The sequence below is a fragment of the Meles meles genome, chromosome 17 (assembly GCF_922984935.1).
Source record: "Meles meles chromosome 17, mMelMel3.1 paternal haplotype, whole genome shotgun sequence".
NCBI classification, from domain to species: domain Eukaryota; kingdom Metazoa; phylum Chordata; class Mammalia; order Carnivora; family Mustelidae; genus Meles; species Meles meles.
The window spans coordinates 27,971,671-27,990,982 of NC_060082.1; the positions used below are offsets into that span (position 1 = coordinate 27,971,671).

Sequence of the window (19,312 nt, forward strand, 5' to 3'; positions counted from 1 at the left end):
AAAGAGCCCATAGAAGAATTCTAGTCCCAGCTGTTCAACTACATTGTGGTGATATGGGAAGAGTACTTAACCTCCCTTTGCCTTCAGTCTATAACTATGATATTACCTTCTTTTTTTTTTTTTAATTTTATTTTATTTATTTGACAGAGAGAGAGAGAGATCACAAGTAGGCAGAGAGGCAGAGAGAGGAGGAAGCAGGTTCCCTGCGGAGCAGAGAGCCCGACGCGGGGCTCGATCCCAGGACCCTGAGATCATGACCTGAGCCGAAGGCAGCGGCTTAATCCACTGAGCCACCTAGGCGCCCCTATGATATTACCTTCTGAAGAAAATTTGAGGGATTGGAACCAGAGCTCAATTTATTTTTGAACTTTAGTGTTTATGAGTCTATTATTTTCCACAATAGCAAACGTCTAGGAGGGTTTCTATTCCAATTCTAGTAGGAAGTCAGATTTTTAAAGATTTTATTTATTTGACAGAGATCACAAGTAGGCAGAGAGGCAGACAGAAAGAGAGAGAGAGGGAAGCAGGTCCCCTGCTGAGCAGAGAGTCTGATGCAGGCTCTATCCCAGGACCCCAGGATCATGACCTGAGCCGAAGGCAGAGGCTTAACCCACTGAGTACCCAGGCGCCCGGAAGTCAGATTTTTAAAAATCTTTTTGAAATGCAACATACATGCACAAAAGTACATAATCATATGCACACTGAATTTTCAGAAATTGAGTACATGCCTGTAACCAGCACTAGAACAGGAAATTAGGACATTACCAGTTATTACCAGACCTTACCCCAGAAGTTCCCCTTTTTTCCTCCCTCTTTTGCTACCTTCCCTGTCTCAGGACAACCACTTCTCTCACCCTCAGGACAATCACTATCCTGAGTTATAACACCATAGATTAGTTTGCCTGTTTTTGGACTTGGTATAAACAGACTCATTACTATCTTATTTCTTCTATAGCCAACACAAGGGGGTGGCTATACAGATAAAAAAGTATATACTATGTGAATCTATTTATATTAAGCTTAAAACCGAGCAGAAGTAATCTGTGGGCATCTAAGAAGTTAGCAGAGTGGTCTCCCCTCCTTTTCTCCAATCCTTACCTTTTTATTTTGAGGGAGACTGTTTTCAGCCATCTTTTTGAAACATTGAGAATTTAAAATGTTAGCATGCGTAGCTAATCCTCTGTACCTTTTTTCTTTCCTTTTTAGGAGTACCTTGATAGTGGCTGGAATTTGAACAATATGCCAGTGATGGAGCAGTCTGTCCTTGCTCACATTACTGCTGATATATGTGGCATGAAACTTCCTTGGTTGTATGTAGGAATGTGCTTTTCTTCATTCTGTTGGCATATTGAAGACCACTGGAGCTATTCAATTAACTACCTGCACTGGTAAGAAGTTCCACATAACCTATGAATCGTATGCGAGCTGGGCTGGAGACTTTTTAAATGTGTCTGAAGAGTAAGGAACTGTTTTTTCACTGCTGTTGAATCCAGGCATCTTAATAAGGCAGTGGTTCTTAATGATCCTAGGAAATCCAATCAATCCCCTGAAATTGCATATATACTATTTTTCAAGTATAACATGTTTCCGGGGAGGGGATAAACAGCTATTATTGAAAGTCAATAAGCCTTTGCTCATGGAAAGATTAAAAAGCACTGAACATTACTTTTCCTATGGAGAAATCCCATTCTGTGGCAGTGACAGCCCAGATATCCTTTGGACGAATAGTGGAATATAGGTCCCAAAGTGCCCTCCAGCTCCTTGGGCCCGCCAGCTTCTGTTTTGTTGCACTGAGTTTTGGCATCATTACACACAGTAGAATGGACTTCATCAGTGCACGAGTGCATGGAGGTGGGGTGCAGATACTCAAACTTTTTTTACTTTTTAAACTCTTCAGCTAAAGCCGTGTCTTCTTTCACATCTGTTTTTACCCTCTCTGTTTCCTTTGCTTTTCTAAGTATGGAAACATCTGAAGCTCTGTAACTCACTTAAATCCCCACACGAGGAATTTGAGGATGTACCACAAGAAAGAGAGAGTTGGGAAATATATGTGGAGCGTCAGTTCTGCCTCCCTAGGCAATTGCTCCCAGCTGTAAAATGAAGGTTATATTTCCCATACCTCACAGGGATGTTACAGATTAATTGGTTGACAATTTAAAGTGCTTTGAAGAATAAGAGCTCTTTGGAAATGCTAATTGCCTTATTAGTGTTTGATTTACCCTCGCCCGTCAGAATGGACAAGGGAAAAGGAAGATGGAGAGTTGCCATCCCTTGTCAGTTGCTATAAGAGACTGCGGTAACCACATATCCTGTAGCTAACATATGATGCCTCGTATTTTTAGAAATTCTAGATATTTACATTTTCTAAAGAGTCAGATAAAAATGGGAGGGAGGAGGGGAGCCTCAGATGGAAAGTCTCTCATTTAAACTATGTGTGTGAAGGGGGAAGATGCATTGCATATGTTCAGATCACATTTCTCATGACACTCAGTTTGAACATTTCCTTTGTGGCATGATCTTACAAAGCAGGGTCTGAAAAACATGACTTGTTAACCATTTTGTTTGTGTTGGTGTTGCAGACTGGTTTTTTCTAATGAAATTTGATGTTTATATATTTCTTGAGATTGATTTATTTTTACAATCTGTTTCTAGGGGTGAGCCAAAAACCTGGTATGGAGTCCCAGGGTATGCTGCTGAGCAGCTAGAAAATGTAATGAAGAAACTAGCTCCAGAGCTCTTTGTGTCCCAGCCAGATCTTCTCCATCAGCTTGTGACCATCATGAACCCCAATACCCTGATGACTCACGAAGTGCCTGTATGTTCTGGGTCATTCTCCTGTACTTAGGCTTAACCCACCACTTCTCTTCCCTCTTACTCAGTTTTTTTATGAAGTTGATTTAGTTATGTGTGTTCCATACTATAACTGGATAGAAAAAACAGCTGTTTGGTGGAATTTGATACTATATTGCAATAAGCCAGTAGGACTGGATCCTCAGACACCATAAAAACCAATTTGTTGCAGCTAATAACTAGGTTGCCAGCGGCCATATTTTGCAAATAATAAGTAATGATGCTTTCTTTTTTATTCAGGGTCTATTTTAGGGTTTCTAGACTATAATTTTTCCTTAGAACTTCTTTCAATGCAACAAAAACCTTAATGTTACTTGTCTGTATAAATTACTGTGAAAATCTCTGACTTCTGTTACAGTTAGATCTAAACTCTAGTGTCAGAATCTTTCATACTCTGTCCATACTTAAAAAAATAATTTATGGAATCTACATGAACTTAATTCTGAATGATAAACTGAAATAATTTACATGCTTGGTAGGTATTAGTTAAACCTCCACCTCTAGGGGCGCCTGGGTAGCTCAGTGGGTTAAGCCGCTGCCTTCGGCTCGGGTCATGATCTCAGGATCCTGGGATCGAGTCCCGCGTGGGGCTCTCCGCTCAGCGGAGAGCCTGCTTCCCTTCCTCTCTCTCTGCCTGCCTCTCTTGTGATTTCTCTCTGTCAAATAAATAAGATCTTTAAAAAAAAAAAAAAAAAAACAAAAAACAAAACAAAAAAAAAAAACCTCCACCTCTAGTTAAGCTTGCTTGCTTGGTTATTTAATTAATTTTTAACATTTTATTTCTTTGAGAGAGAGCACATGCACAAGTTGGGGGGAAAGGGAGAAACAGACCCCTGATCAGTGGGGAGCCCCAACATGGGGGGCTCCATCCCAGGACGCTGAGACTGACGCACCCAGGTGCCCCTAACAAAAAAATTAATTTAAGCTTCTGGGCTTGGATTTAAGGGTGTCTCCTCTAGACTGAAAGGTGCTGTTGGTGATACTGCCTCTGCAGTTGATATACAAAGTGACTCTTAACTTGTATACTGCTTTCCTGCTGGAGAATGCTCTGAAGATATCTTGGGAGGCCAGATTGAAATGTATGAAATTGAGGGGGTCCATCTTAGTTTGCTAAGTCAGGTGTAAATGATACATTTACTGTGCTAAAGTGAATTAATTCCTAGTGTTGCTCTGACCTAAATTTCATGCTTTTGGGGTTCACAGGCTAGTAAATGGGGGCAGATGGGAAGGATTTTTCTTCGAGGGATTATAAATTATTCATGGACAATGGCTTAGAAAATAATGACCAATAAAATGCCAGTGTCTCCTCATTGATATTTTCCACATTGATTTTTTCCCCCCTCATATTGATTGATCTTTCTGATTTGTTATAAGTAACTTGCCCTAAATGGGACCTCTGGCCATGGTTCTCAGTTATTAAATTGAAGAACCCTTGAGACTTGATTCTGGACCACGGAGATGGATGAGTGAACCTGTGCATTTGGGGACTCAGAGAGCCCGATGCGGGCCTGGATTCATAATCTATCAGAAAAGGCGGATAGTGTTTACACAGATAATGGCATTGTGGTGTGGTTTGATGGTGGTGTCGAGGAGGCTGACCCATTAACTCTATGGAGAATTAGAAAGGACCCAAAATGACCATTTGAAGTAAAACTTGGATCTCTGAGAAGGAATATTTTTGGCAGATTTGGGGTAGAGGGAAGGAAGTACTAGCAGTAAGAGGGATTGTGTTCATGTGGTGGGTAGTGGTCTTCAAACTGCTAACTATATTTGAACCCTGAATGGCAGATTACAGTACACATGGCTAGGGGCGCCTGGGTGGCTCAGTGGGTCAAGCCTCTGCCTTTGGCTCAGGTCATGATCTCAGGGTTCTGGGATGAAGCCCCGCAGCAGGCTCTCTGCTCAGCAGGGATTTGTGTGTCTAGAGCAATATAGGTTTTTTAAATTAAAACTTTATTGAAGGGGGTGCCAGGATGGCTCAGTCTCTAAGCGTCTGCCTTCAGCTCAGGTCCTGGGATCGAGCCCTGCATTGGGCTCTCTGCTTGGCAGGGAGCCTGCTTCTCCCTCTCCTGCTTCCCCTGCTTGTGTTCTCTCTCGTACGGTCTCTCTGTCAAATAAATAAAACCTTAAAAAATAAAAAACTTAACTGAAGTTTAGTTGATACACCATTAGATTCAGTTGTATATCATAGTGATCTGACAGTTCTATACATAGCAAAATGCTCACCACAGTAAGTGTAGTTATCATCTGTCACCATACAAAGTTATTATTGATTATATTCCCTGTGCTGTACTTTAATCCTTGTGACTTATTTATTTTTATTAATTTTTTATAACCAGAAGTTTGTACCTCTTAATCCCCTTCTGCCTATGCCCCCACCCCCCCTACTCTTTGGCAACCACCAGTTTGTTCTGTGTCTGAGTCTTTTTCTGGTTTTATTTTTGTGTTTTCGATTCCACATAAAAATGATATCATGGTATTTTTCTTTCACTGACTTATTTCACTTAGCATAATATTCTCTGAGTCCGTCCATGTTGTTGTGAATGGCAAGATTATGGCCGAGTAACTTTCCATTCTATATTTATACCACATCTTTATTCATTCATCTGTCGATGGACGCTTAACGTTGCTTCCGTATCTTGGCCATTATAGATAATGTTGTATTGAACACAGGGGTTCACATACTTCCATGGTGGCTGCACCGATTTCTATTCCTAAGGTTCCGTTTTCTCCACATCCTTGCCAAGACTTGTTATTTCTTTGTCTTTTTGATATTAGCCATTCTAATAGATGTGAAATGATCTCTCACTGTGGTATTGATTTGCATTTACCTGATGATTAGTGATGTTGAGCCTCTTCTCATATACCTGTTGGCCATCTGTATATCTTCTTTGGCAAAATGTATATTCAGGTCTATTTTTTTTTTTTTTTAAAGAATTTATTTATTTATTTGACAGAGAGAGATCACAAGTAGACAGAGAGGCAGGCAGAGAGAGAGAGAGGGAAGCAGGCTCGCAACAGCTTTTTAGCTTGCTGTAGTCCCAGTAGTGTATTTTTACTTATTTCCCTTACCTGAGACCTATCCAGAAAAACGTTGCTAAGGCTCGTGTCCAAGAGATTGCTACCCTTACTACAGGTGGTTTTTGAGTGGGTGGTGGGAAAAGGGAAATTATTGAAGGGAGATAGGTGAGGCCTAAATCAAGATCTCTTTATGGGATGACATACTTGAAAAATAGTACAATTTCATTAATTGGTGGTAGATTCTATTTTGGTATAATAATAATAGAATATTTTTTTTTTTAAGATTTTATTTATTTATTTGACAGAGAACACAAGTAGACAGAGAGAGAGGGGAAGCAGCTCCCTGCTGAGCAGAGAGCCCAATGTGGGACTGGATCCCAGGACCCTGGGATCATGACCTGAGCTAAAGGCAGTGAGCCACCCAGGGGCCCCTAGAATATTCTTTTTTTTTTTTTTTAAGATTTTATTTATTTTTTTTGACAGAGATCACAAGTAGGCAGAGAGGCAGGAAGAAGAGGGGGTTGTACGGGGGCGAACAGAGTCCCTGCTGAGCAGAGAGCCAGATGGGAGCTCGATCCCAGGACGCTGGGATCATGACCTGAGCCAAAGGCAGAGACTTAACTCACTGAGCCACCCTAGCGCCCCTACCCCTAGAATATTCTTTTTTTTTTTTTTTTTACATTTTATTTAGAATATTCTTAATTGCAGTTATATTTAGGTATGTCCTAATTCTGGATGTAGCTAAATTTTTGTAGTCAAAACCTACTGAAAGCCATGTTTTCTGTTCAGATACTAATCAGCCCTCATAATCTGGGATACTGCTCCCATCTTGTGGCAGAGTTGAGTATCTCTTTGATTATTTTACCATAATTCTTTATGTTACATTCTGTTCTGGTGTGGTTTTTTTTTTGTTTGTTTTGTTTTGTTTTTTGTTTTGGAAAAAAGCCTCTCCTTCTGGAGAATCATCTGATAGTCTGTGTCTAGATTGTCTTTCATGAATGTCACTAAAAATCCCTAATTTCTGTTTCTCTAGGTTTACCGAACTAATCAGTGTGCTGGGGAGTTCGTGATTACATTTCCAAGAGCCTACCACAGTGGTTTTAATCAAGGTTTTAATTTTGCTGAGGCTGTTAACTTCTGCACTGTTGATTGGGTATGTAATCATGATGTAGTGCGCCTTTTCAAATGTATTGTTTTCCTACAGAAATGGCATATAATACTTAAGAAGCTTTCATGTGTGGTTTCTTAAACCTGTTGCTTCTCAAATGGCTGGTCTGCAAATTATTTACCATCCACAGTGGGATAAAGCACTTGGCACCACACTGTAAACCAAGCCTTTAGCTGATAAGTTTTTCTTCTGTAAAAGTGAGGCTTGATGAATAAATGAGTGTTGATTTACACTGGGGGCAAAATTCAGTCTCTCATTGCAAACTCATGACAAAGAGTTCCATCTTAAGACTATACAACGCTACCTTAGATCGTCTACAACACAACTTTTTTTAATGATGTACTTGCTTTCAGTTGCAAAGTAGAATTTTTATATTAGTATTAATACTTTTAATTTATGTAAAAAGATCTTGTTTAAAATATGTGATGTTAAATCTAATGAATTATAACCTTGTCTCGGTGCTTTACTGAGTAATAGTACTACCTATATCTAAAATTATTTTTCATTATGTAGTTTGGAGCATCATTTTCCCTGAAGTAGGTTTAACCATAACAGTTCAACATAGTTGTTTCAGGGAATGTGTAAATTCACATGTCCATTTAGATTATACATTGTTCTGGGGGCGCCTGGGTGGCTCAGTGGGTTAAGCCTCTGCCTTCGGCTCAGGTCATGATCTCAGGGTCCTGGGATCGAGTCCCACATCCGGCTCTCTGCTCTGCAGGGAGCCTGCTTCCTCCTCTCTCTCTCTGCCTGCCTCTCTGCCTACTTGTGATCTCTGTCTGTCAAATAAATAAATAAAATCTTTAGATTATACATTGTTCTGGACATTAACTACATCGTTAATACATTGGGTTTTTTTAAAAGTGTCTTTAATTAATTTCTGCACCCAACATGGGTCTGGAACTCACGACCCCAAGATGAAGAGTTGCATGCTCTTTTGACCAAGCTGGCCAGGTACCACTGTATGTTGGCTTTTTTAAACTGCTTTTTAATTAAGGTATCTAATATGCCAGATCTTTGAGATGCAAAGATTAAAAAAGGCCCAAGGCCTCTTAGAGTCTGGCTGTAGGGTTGATGTATGTATTATGACCTGGAATATGATCTTTGGTAATTTGATAATGGTCAAAAGTCTTTGTAAATAAGAAGGGAAAAGATGAATGTCACATTTTATCCTCTGTCTTTTGACACAGCTGCCATTAGGCCGACAGTGTGTGGAGCATTACCGCTTGCTTCACCGCTATTGTGTATTTTCCCATGATGAGATGATTTGCAAGATGGCTTCCAAGGCTGATGTACTAGATGTCGTGGTGGCTTCAACTGTTCAGAAAGACATGGCCATTATGATTGAGGATGAGAAGGCTTTAAGAGAAACTGTCCGTAAATTGGTAAGTTTTCTGGAATCCCAATTGCATGGCTCTGGGTATAACTTAGTAAAATTCTTACATGTTAATACTGTTTTAAGAAGTCTTGTCTTAGACTACTTTCATCTAAGACCCATTCTGATAGATGTGTATTAATATCTCATGGTGGTTTTAATTTTCTCTAATGGCCACTGATTTACTGAACATCCTATTGTGTATATACGTATTTATTCTTTATATATTATCTCCTTGGTTAACTGTTCAGATATTTTCCCCCCACCCCCTTTTTTATTGAATTGTTGTGAGATGTCTGTTCATCCTGTATACCAGTCCTTTATCACATAAGCGTTCTGCAAATATTTCTTCCATTCAGTGGCTTATCTTTTCATTCTCAGAGCACTGTCTTTCTAAAGCATAAGTTTATTATTTTGATGAAGTGCAGTTAAGCAGTTGTTTCTTTTATGGGTCTTTTGGCAGGGTTGGGAAGGGCAGAGGGAGAGGGAGAGAATCTCAAGCAGATTCCCCACTGAGGTGGGCCTCGATCTCACCACCCTGCGATCACAACCTGAGCCGACCAGAGCTGAAATCAAGAGTCAGATGCTTGACCGACTAAGCCACCCCTTATCTTTTTTTATGTCTTTAAGAAATCTTCCCTAACCCAAAGTCACAAAGGCCTTTTCCTGTTAGTCATCTAGAATTTTTAGTTTAGGTTTTACAAGTAAATCTCTAATTCATCTCAAGTAATTTTCATTTATGGTACAAGGTGTGGGTTGAAATTACTGTTTTTTAAATATGGATTTCTCATCGTTTCAGCACCATTTCTTAAGAATACCCTGGCACCTTTGTTTTGAAATCAGTTCACCTGTATGTGGGTCTATTGCTAGACTGTTTTACTCTCTTAACCTATGCATTTATTCTCTTGCTATTACCATATGGTCTTGATTGCTGTAACTTTGTAATGAGTCTTGAAATTAGGTAGTTTGAGTCCTCCAGCTTTGTTCATTTTAAAAATTGGTTTGGCGGGGCACCTGGGTGGCTCAGTGGATTGGGCTGCTGCCTTCGGCTCGGGTTGTGTTCTCGGGGTCCTGGGATCGAGCCCCGCGTCCGGCTCTCTGCTCTGCGGGGAGCCTGCTTCCTCCTCTCTCTCTGCCTGCCTCTCTGCCTACTTGTGATCTCTCTCTCTGTCAAATAAATAAATACAAAATCTTAAAAAAAAAAAAAATTGGTTTGGCTATTTTAGTTCTTTGCTTTCCATATGAATTTGAGAATTGGCTTACTGATTTCTACCAAAAATCCTGTGGCACTTTATTAGGACTCCATTAAATCCTTGAATATAGTTGGGAGAATTGATATCTTTAACAATGTTGAGTCTTCCAATTCATGGATATAGTAGATCCACCATTTATTTAAGTCTTGAGTTCTTTCTTATTTTGCAGATTGCAACACACAGATCTTAGACATATTTTCTTGGGTTTAAAAATCACTCACTTGGGCTCCTGGGTGGCTCAGTTGGTTAAGCGACTACCTTCAGCTCAGGTCATGATCCCAGCATCCTGGGATCAGGCCCCACATTGGACTCCCTGCTCCGTGGGGAGTCCTGCTTCTCCTTCTCCCTCTCCCTCTGCTGCTCTGCCTGCTTGAGCTCTCTTGGTCTGTCACATAAATAGATAAAATCTTTTTTAAAAAAATCATGTACTTTTTGTTTTTTGGTACTTTTATAAATGATGCCTTAAAATTTTTTAATTTCAGACAGTTAATTGCTAGCATTTATAAATGTAATTGACTTGCATATTGATTTTTTATGTTCTGCAACCTTGCTAAACTCAATAATAGTTCTATTGGCTTTTCTTAAGAGATTGTTTTGGAATCTACAAATAGAGTCACACTGTTTTGTTTTGTTTTGTTTTGTTTTGTTTTTTAATGTGACTTTTTAGATAGAATCCTTGAGGGTTGGCTCCCTGAAGCCTGTTATGGACCAACAGCAAGTTACTCACCTTCCTCTGATATTTTATAGGTTAGGGAAACAATGCCCAGAGGGTGTAAGTGCCTTACTAAGGCCTTACATCAAAAATGGTAACTCATTTGTAGAACTTTGAGAACTTACAAGTTTTTCCAGATGTGGAAATTGACAGGTTAAAATCGGGTGAACTGTATATCATTCGTTCTTAACTAAGATCCATAAAGTTGGTCCTTAAGCTCATTTTAAATAAAAATTGCAACTACTTTTTATCTTGTAGTCCTTTTTAATTAGTTCCAGTTAATTTATTTTTTATTTTTTTTATTTGACAGACAGAGATCACAGGTAAACAGAGAGGTAGGCAGAGAGAGAGGAGAAAGCAGGCTCCCTGCTGAGCAGAGAGCCCGATGTGAGACTTGATCTCAGGACCCTGAGATCATGACCTGAGCCGAAGGCAGAGGCTTTAACCCACTGAGCCACCCAGGCGCCCCTCCAGTTAATTTTTTTATTTTACTTTTTTTTAGATTTTATTTATTTGTCAGAGAGAGAGAGAGAATGAGAGAGCCCAAATGGGAGGAGCGGCAGGTAGAGGGAAAGGGAGAAGCAGGATCCCTGCTGAGCAAAGAGCCAAAGGCAGAGGCTTAACCAGCTGAGCCACCCAGATATCCCTGATCAGTTCCAGTTTAAAACCAAAATTCATTCATTAGCAGTTTCTTTACTCTTCTCTGTTTTTGTTGGTCCATGTAATCAGCAGGAAGTGATCAAAGGGTTAAAATACAGAATAAAACAGTAAAACAAAGGAGCTTGATGGTTCATAAATTGACTTTATCAGATTCTGGCATTCTCACGGTTGGATTTGGATCCAGGTTCGGATAGGGAGGAAAGGTGGTCAAAGCTTGATCTTTCAGTGACAAAAGGCATATCTTAGGGAGGACTCTCTAGATGTTACAAACTGCAATTAAAATTTATTGGTTTAAGACCTCATTTTACTTGATACTGTTTCAGTTAGGAAATGATTTATTATGACTTTAGTGTCTTATACATATTTCTAACATTTCAGATAAATACTATTCCTTTAGGTAACTTGGCCTATGAAAGCTAATTGACTACTCAGCATCTTCCCATCAGTCATTGCTTCATGATAGTCCTTTCTTCTTGCTTTTATTTACTTTTGTTCTTTTTATGGATTCTCCAGCAGTATTACTCTGACGTTCTGTATAATAATTCCTCTGAAGTAGAAAACATACTTTTCTTTTGCTCTTATCATCTGTACCCAAACTGTGGACAGAGCCAGTTTGGAGTAGAATAAAGAGCAAATCTCAATAGTTTATAGTCCTGTTAATAACTGTTTTCATACTCTGATCAAAATGGCCAAACATAAGGACCTACCTTGCCTAGAAATTCTTCTCAAACAAGTGAGGTAGTTTACCTTGCCCGTATTTGCTAGATCATTGTTACTTTGTATTCCACACATTTTCAGTCATGCACTGTTATTTTGGTGAGGCTCTCCCTACTCCCTTTTTCAAAAAATTTTAAAATTCACCTATTGCGTGTTTGTCTTGGGGGCTGGTGGATTATGTATTCCTTTGGAGATCTCTAAATTACACTTTATTCTAGGGAGTAATTGATTCAGAAAGAATGGATTTTGAGCTGTTGCCAGATGATGAGCGTCAGTGTATAAAATGTAAAACCACATGCTTCATGTCTGCCATCTCCTGTTCTTGTAAACCTGGCCTGCTTGTTTGCCTGCATCATGTAAAAGAATTGTGTTCCTGTCCTCCTTACAAATATAAACTGAGGTGAGTAGGAAGAATGATTTTTTTTTTATGGAAAACCCTAAATCCTTAATGAAAGCTCAGTGATATTTCTGTTCCAGGATTGAAATACTGAATATAAAATGTATGATTTTCTCCACACCCAAGTATGTCAAAACTAAGTCTGCTATTGTGTGTCCAGGTATAGATACACTCTGGATGATCTCTACCCCATGATGAATGCACTGAAGCTTCGAGCAGAATCTTACAATGAATGGGCCCTGAATGTGAATGAAGCTTTGGAGGCAAAGATTAACAAAAAGAAAAGTACGTGGTATACAAAGTATGGCTTGGTGATTGACAAATTGGGACTGATTATAATGTAGCCAAGTAATCAACAGATTACTTGAAACAACCTGACTTTGTCCTTGTGTAGTTCCCCTTTTTATTTATTTATTTTTTTTTATTTTTTTTATTTTTTAAAGATTTTATTTATTTATTTGACAGAGAGAGATCACAAGTAGGCAGAGAGGCAGGCAGAGAGAGAGAGGGATGCAGGTACCCTGCTGAACAGAGACCCCGATGCGGGGCTCGATCCTAGGACCCTGAGATCATGACCTGAGCCGAATGCAGAGGCTTCAACCCACTGAGCCACCCAGGTGCCCCTGTAGTTCCCCTTTTTAGCCAGGTTTATGGAGTGTAAGCAGAGAAAGTTTTAAGCCACAAGATTAGGCAGAGGAAGATCTGGATAGATGAATTAATGTATAGGATCATGGTTTTTTGTTTTTTTTTTTTTTTTTTTTTTTAAAGATTTTATTTTTATTTATTTGACAGAGAGAGATCACAAGTAGATAGAGAGGCAGGCAGAGAGAGAGAGAGAGAGAGAGGGAAGCAGGATCCCTGCTGAGCAGAGAGCCCGATGCGGGACTCGATCCCAGGACCCTGAGATCATGACCTGAGCCGAAGGCAGCGGCTTAACCCACTGAGCCACCCAGGCGCCCTAGGATCATGTTTTTAACAAAGATCGTATTGTTAGGGAACAATAACCTTTTACATCTCTTGTCTCAGAAACAAAAATATCTCACATTTTATATGGAACCCTAGAAAAACATTTTAAAAACCTAGAGCTGAAGACAAAGGAAGCGTGTTACATTAAATTAGGAGTTTCTGGTTTATCACTTTTCAGTGCTAATCAAAGTCACAGTTTCTGTCTCTTGTTATTACATCGAAAGTCACGACTTTCTTTCCCATCACAGAGTGTAGGAGAAAGGACTGACTGGTCATGCAACAATGGGAAATCTACATTTGCCTTGTTTTGACAAGTCCATTATCTTCCATCTCTGAAACATTTGTACATTGAAGAGCAACTCTAGGCACTTGTTTAAAACACTCTAAAGGGGCTCCTGGCTGGCTCAGAAGACCATGCAGCTCTTGATCTTAGGGTCATGAGTTTGATTCTCACATTGGGTATAGAAATTACTTAAAAATAAATAAATAGGTCTTTTGGGGGAGGAGTCAAGATGGCGGAGAAGTCGCCGGCTGAGATAACATCAGGTAGCAGGAGATCAGCTAGATAGCTTATCAAACCATCCCGAACACCTACAAATCCACAGGAGATCGAAGAGAAGAAGAGCAACAATTGTAGAAATAGAAAATCGACCACTTTCTGAAAGGTAGGACTGGTGGAGAAGTGAATCTAAAGTGATGGGAAGATAGATTGCGGGGGGAGGGGCCGGTTCCCGGCAAGCAGCAGAGCAACGGAGCACAAAATCAGGACTTTTAAAAGTCTGCTCCACTGAGGGACATCGCTCCAGAGGCTAAACCGGAGTGAAGCCCACATGGGGACAGTGTGGCCCCAGGTCCCGGGGGTCACAGAAGGATCTGGGGTGTTTGAGTGTCACAGAGCTCGCAGGTATTAGAGCGGGGAAGCTGGCTACCGACAGAGCCGAGGAGTGAGCTCTCAACTCAGGGTTACCTTGAACTGTAATCCGTGGCACAGGCCACTGCTCTGTGAGTGGGGATCCCACAAGATCCGGGGAGACCTCCCCGGAAGAGCTCAGGGATCTGCGGAGTTCCAAGACTCCAAGTGGAGCTGTGTGCCAGAGACAGAGACACTTGGTCACAGGCTGAGTGACGTCAGAGCGTGGCTGGAGGCCAGGGAGGTGGGAGTGATTGAACACTTTTCTCTGAGGGCACACTGCGGAATGGGGCCCTGAGCTCTTGGCTCCTCCGGGCCAGAGATTGGGAGGCTGCCATTTTCATTCCCATCCTCTGGAATTCTACAGAAAGCTTTCAGGGAACAAAAGCCATCCCGAGCAGATTACTTAGACCTGCCCCTGGTAAGGGCGGTACAATTCCACCTGGGGCAAAGACACTTGAGAATCACTACAACAGGCCCCTCCCCCAGAAGATCAACAAGAAATCCAGCCAAGACCAACTTCACTTACTAAGGAGAACAGCGGAATTCCAGAGGAGAAAGCAAAGCATGGAATTCATGGCTTTCTCCCTCTGAATCTGATTCAGTCTTCCAAAGTTAATTAATTTTTTTAATTTTATTTTTTTCTCTTCTGCTAAATTTTTCTAAACTTTTACCCTTTCCTATTTTAATGTATTTTAACTAGTTTATCTTAACAATACCTTTCATTAAAAAAAAAAATCTTTTTTGAACCTTCATTATTATAGTCATATTTTATCCTTCATTGTATTGTAACTTTATTTTTTGTATACACACAGGGTTTTTTTTCATCTAAAAAATTGGGGGTACAACTTCTAATAGATCAAAATACACCCTAAATCTAGCACCAGGCTTGTTCTAGTCTCCAGCCCAAACAAATTCTCTCCACTTTTTTTTTTTCTCCCAACCAACTTACCTTACCAACTCCATTTTTAGAAATTAAAAAAAAAAAAAAATTTGTTTTTCATCTTTATAGTCATATTCCATTGCTTCCATTCCATTGTTTACCCTTACATATGTTTTTCATTCTTTAAAATTTTGGAGGTAGTTTCTTCTAGGAGACCAAAATACTCCCAGAATTAAGTGGGTGACCCTGTTAGAGTCACCAGTCTAATATATATATATTTTTTCTTTTTTATATTTTTTCTTTGTTTTCTTTCCTCAACTTCTTTTTACCCCCTTTCTCTCCCCCCACGATTTGGAGTCTCTTCTGATTTGGTTAAAGCACATTTTCCTGGGGTCTTTGCCACCCTTTTAGTATTTTATTTGCTCCTTCATATATATTCTTATTTGGACAAAATGACAAGGTGGAAAAACTCATCACAAAAAAAAGAACAAGAGGCAGTACTGAAGGCTAGGGACCTAATCAGTACAGACATTGGTAATATGTCAGATCTAGAGTTCAGGATGACGATTCTCAAGGTTCTAGCCAGGCTCGAAAAAGGCATGGAAGATATTAGAGAAACTCTGTCTGGAGAAATAACTAAAATCTAACCAAGTTGAAATAAAAGCCATTAATGAGGTGCAATAAAACATGGAGACTCTTACTGCTAGGATAAATGAGGCAGAAAAAAGAATTACTGATATAGAAGACCAGATGACAGAGAATAAAGAAGCTGAGCCAAAGAGAGACAAACAACTACTGGACCATGAGGGGAGAATTCGAGAGAGATGTGATACCATAAGATGAAACAACATTAGAATAATTGGAATTCCAGAAGAAGAAGAAAGGGGAGCAGAAGTTATGTTGGAGAGAATTATTGTAGAGAATTTCCCTAATATGGCAAAGGGAACAAGCATCAAAATCCAGAAGGTGCAGAGAACCCCCCTCAAAATCAATAAGAATAGTTCTACACCCCGTCATCTAATAGTAAAACTTAAAAGTCTTACCCACAAAGAGAAAATCCTGAAAGCAGCCTGGGACAAGAAGTCTGTGACATACAATGGTAAAAATACTAGATTGGCTGCAGACTTGTCCACAGAGACCTGGCAGGCCAGAAAGAACTGGCATGATATATTCAGAGCACTAAATGAGAAAAACATGCAGCCAAGAATACTGTATCCAGCTAGGCTATCATTGAAAATAGAAGGAGAGATTAAAAGCTTCCAGGACAAACAAAAACTGAAAGAACTTGCAAACACCAAACCAGCTCTATAGGAAATATTGAAAGGGGTCCTCTAAGCAGAGAGACCGTAAAAGTAGTAGATCAGAAAGGAACGGAGACAATATACAGTAACTGTCACCTTACAGGCAATACAATGGCACTAAATTCATCTCTCTCAATAGTTACCCTGAATGTAAATGGGCTAAATGCCCCAGTCAAAAGACACAGGGTATCAGAATGGATAAAAAAAACAAAACCCATCAATATGCTGCCTACAAGAAACTCATTTTAGATCCAAAGACACCTCCAGATTTAAAGTGAGGGGGTGGAAAACAATTTATCATGCTAATGGACATCAAAAGAAAGCTGGGATGGCAATCCTTAGATCAATTGGATTTTAAGCCAAAGACTATAATATGAGATGAGGAAGGACACTGTATCATACTCAAAGGGTCTGTTCAACAAGAAGATCTAACAACTTTAAATACCTATGCCTCTAACATGGGAGCAGCCAACTATATAAACCAATTAATAACAAAATCAAACACATCAATAATAATACAATAATAGTAGGGGTCTTTAACACTCCCTCACTGAAATGGATGGATCATCCAAGCAAAAGATCAACAAGGAAATAAAGGCCTTAAGTGACACACTGGACTAGATGGATATCACAGATACATTTAGAACATTTCATCCCAAAGCAACAGAATACACATTCTTCTCTTGTGCACATGGAACATTCTCCAGAATAGATCACATCCTGGGTCATAAAGCAGGTCTCAACCAGTATCAAAAGATTGGGATCATTCCCTGCATATTTTCAGACCACAATGCTCTGAAGCTAGAACTCAATTACAAGAGGAAATTTGGAAAGAACCCAAATACATGGAGACTAAACAGCATCCTACTAAAGAATGGGTCAACCAGGAAATTAAAGAAGAATTGAAAAAATTCATGGAAACAAATGATAATGAAAACACAACAGTTCAAAATCTGTGGGACACAGCAAAGGCAGTCCTGAGAGGAAAATATATAGTGATAAAAGCCTTTCTCAAGAAACAAGAAAGGTCTCAAATACACAACCTAACCCTACACCTAAAGGAGCTGGAAAAGAACAACAAAGAAAGCCTAAACCCAGCAGGTGAAGAGAAATCATAAAGATCAGAGCAGAAATCAATGAAATAGAAACAAAAAAAACCAATAGAACAAACCAATGAAACTAGAAGCTGGTTCTTTGAAAGAATTAATAAGATTGATAAACCCCTGGCCAGACTTAAAAAAGAAAAGAGAAAGGACCCAAATAAAATCACGAATGAAAGTGGAGAGATCACAACCAACACCAAAGAAATACAATTATAAGAACATATTATGAGCAACTCTGCGCCAACAAATTTGACAATCTGGAAGAAATGGATGCATTCCTAGAGACACATAAACTACCACAATTGAACCAGGAAGAAATAGAAAACCTGAACAGACCCATAATCAGTAAGGAGATTGAAACAGTCATCAAAAATCCCCAAACAAAAGCCCAGGGCCAGACAGCTTCCCAGGGGTAATTCTACCAAACATTTAAAGGAGAATTAATTCCTATTCTCCTGAAACTGTTCCAAAAAACAGAAATGGAAGGAAAGCTTCCAAACTAATTTTATGAGGCCAGCATCACCTTGATCGCCAAACCAGACAAGGATCCCATCAAAAAAATTACAGACCAATATCTTTGATGAACACAGATGCAAAAGTTCTCACCAAAATATTAGCCAATCGGATCCAACAGTACATTAAAAGGATTATTCACCAACCAAATGGGATTTATTCCAGGGCTGTAAGGTTGGTTCTACATCTGCAAATCAATCTATGTGATAAAATACATTAATAAACGAAAGAACAAGAACCATATAATACTCTCAATAGATGCTGAAAAAGCATTTGACAAAGTACGGCATCTGTTCCTGATCAAAACTCTTCCCAGTGTGGGGATCGAGGGCACATACCTCAGTATTTTCAAGGCCATCTGTGAAAAACCCACTGCAAATATCATTCTCAATGGAGAAAAACTGAGAGCTTTTGCTAAGGTCAGGAACACGGCAGGGATGTCTATTATCACCACTACTATTCAACATAGTACTAGAAGTCCTAGCCTCAGCAATCAGACAACAAAAAGAAATGAAAGGCATCCATATTGGCAAAGAAGTAGTCAGACTATCACTCTTTGCAGATGATATGATACTACATGTGGAAAACCCAAAAGACTCCACTTCAAATCTGCTAGAACTTGTACAGGAATTCAGTAAAGTGTCAGGATATAAAATCAGTGCAAAGAAATCAGTTGCATTTCTTTACACCAGCAACAAGACAGGAGAAAGAGAAATTAGGGAATCAATCCCATTTACAATTGTACCCAAAACCATAAGATGCCTAGGAATAAAACTAACCAAAGAGGCAAAGAATCTATACTTAGTAAACTCTAAAGTACTCATGAAAGAAATTGAGGATGACACAAAGAAATGGAAAAATGTTCCATGCTCATGGATTGGAAGAACCAATATTGTGAAAATGTCTATGCTACCTAAAGCAATCTACACATTTAATGGAATCCCTATCAAAATTTCATCCATTTTTTCCAAAGAAATGGAACAAATAATCCTAAAATGTATATGGAACCAGAAAAGACCTCGAATAGCCAAAGGAATATTGAAAAAGAAAGCCAGTGTTGGTGGCATCACAATTCTGGACGTCAAGCTCTATTACAAAGCTGTCATCATTAAGACGGTAGGGTACTGGCACAAAAACAGACACATAGATCAATGGAACAGAATAGAGAGCCCAGAAATAGACCCTCAACTCTATGGTCAACTAATCTTCGACAAAGCAGGAAAGAATGTCCAATGGAAAAAAGAAAAAATTGGACAGCCACATGGAGAAAAATGAAATTGGACCCTTTCTTTACACCACACATGGAAATAGACTCAAAATGGATGAAGGACGTCAGTGTGAGAAAGGAATCCATCAAAATCCTTGAAGAGAACACAGGCAGCAACCTCTTCAACCTCAGCTGCAGCATCTTCTTCCTAGGAACATCGCCAAAGGCAAGGGAAGCAAGGGCAAAAGTGAACTATTGGGACTTCATCAAAATCAA

The 19,312-nt window shown here is 39.5% G+C and overlaps 1 protein-coding gene across 1 annotated transcript in view; it reads left to right on the plus strand.

The window, feature by feature from the left end:
- KDM5B (lysine demethylase 5B) overlaps positions 1–19,312 on the plus strand; it is an 89,592-nt gene that overhangs the window by 50,751 nt on the left and 19,529 nt on the right. The window contains exons 11-16 of the mRNA XM_045982822.1: positions 1,207–1,388; positions 2,653–2,815; positions 6,905–7,024; positions 8,230–8,424; positions 11,975–12,156; positions 12,314–12,438. Of these exons, the coding sequence (XP_045838778.1) occupies positions 1,207–1,388; positions 2,653–2,815; positions 6,905–7,024; positions 8,230–8,424; positions 11,975–12,156; positions 12,314–12,438 (967 nt within the window). The remainder of the gene's footprint in view (positions 1–1,206; positions 1,389–2,652; positions 2,816–6,904; positions 7,025–8,229; positions 8,425–11,974; positions 12,157–12,313; positions 12,439–19,312) is intronic.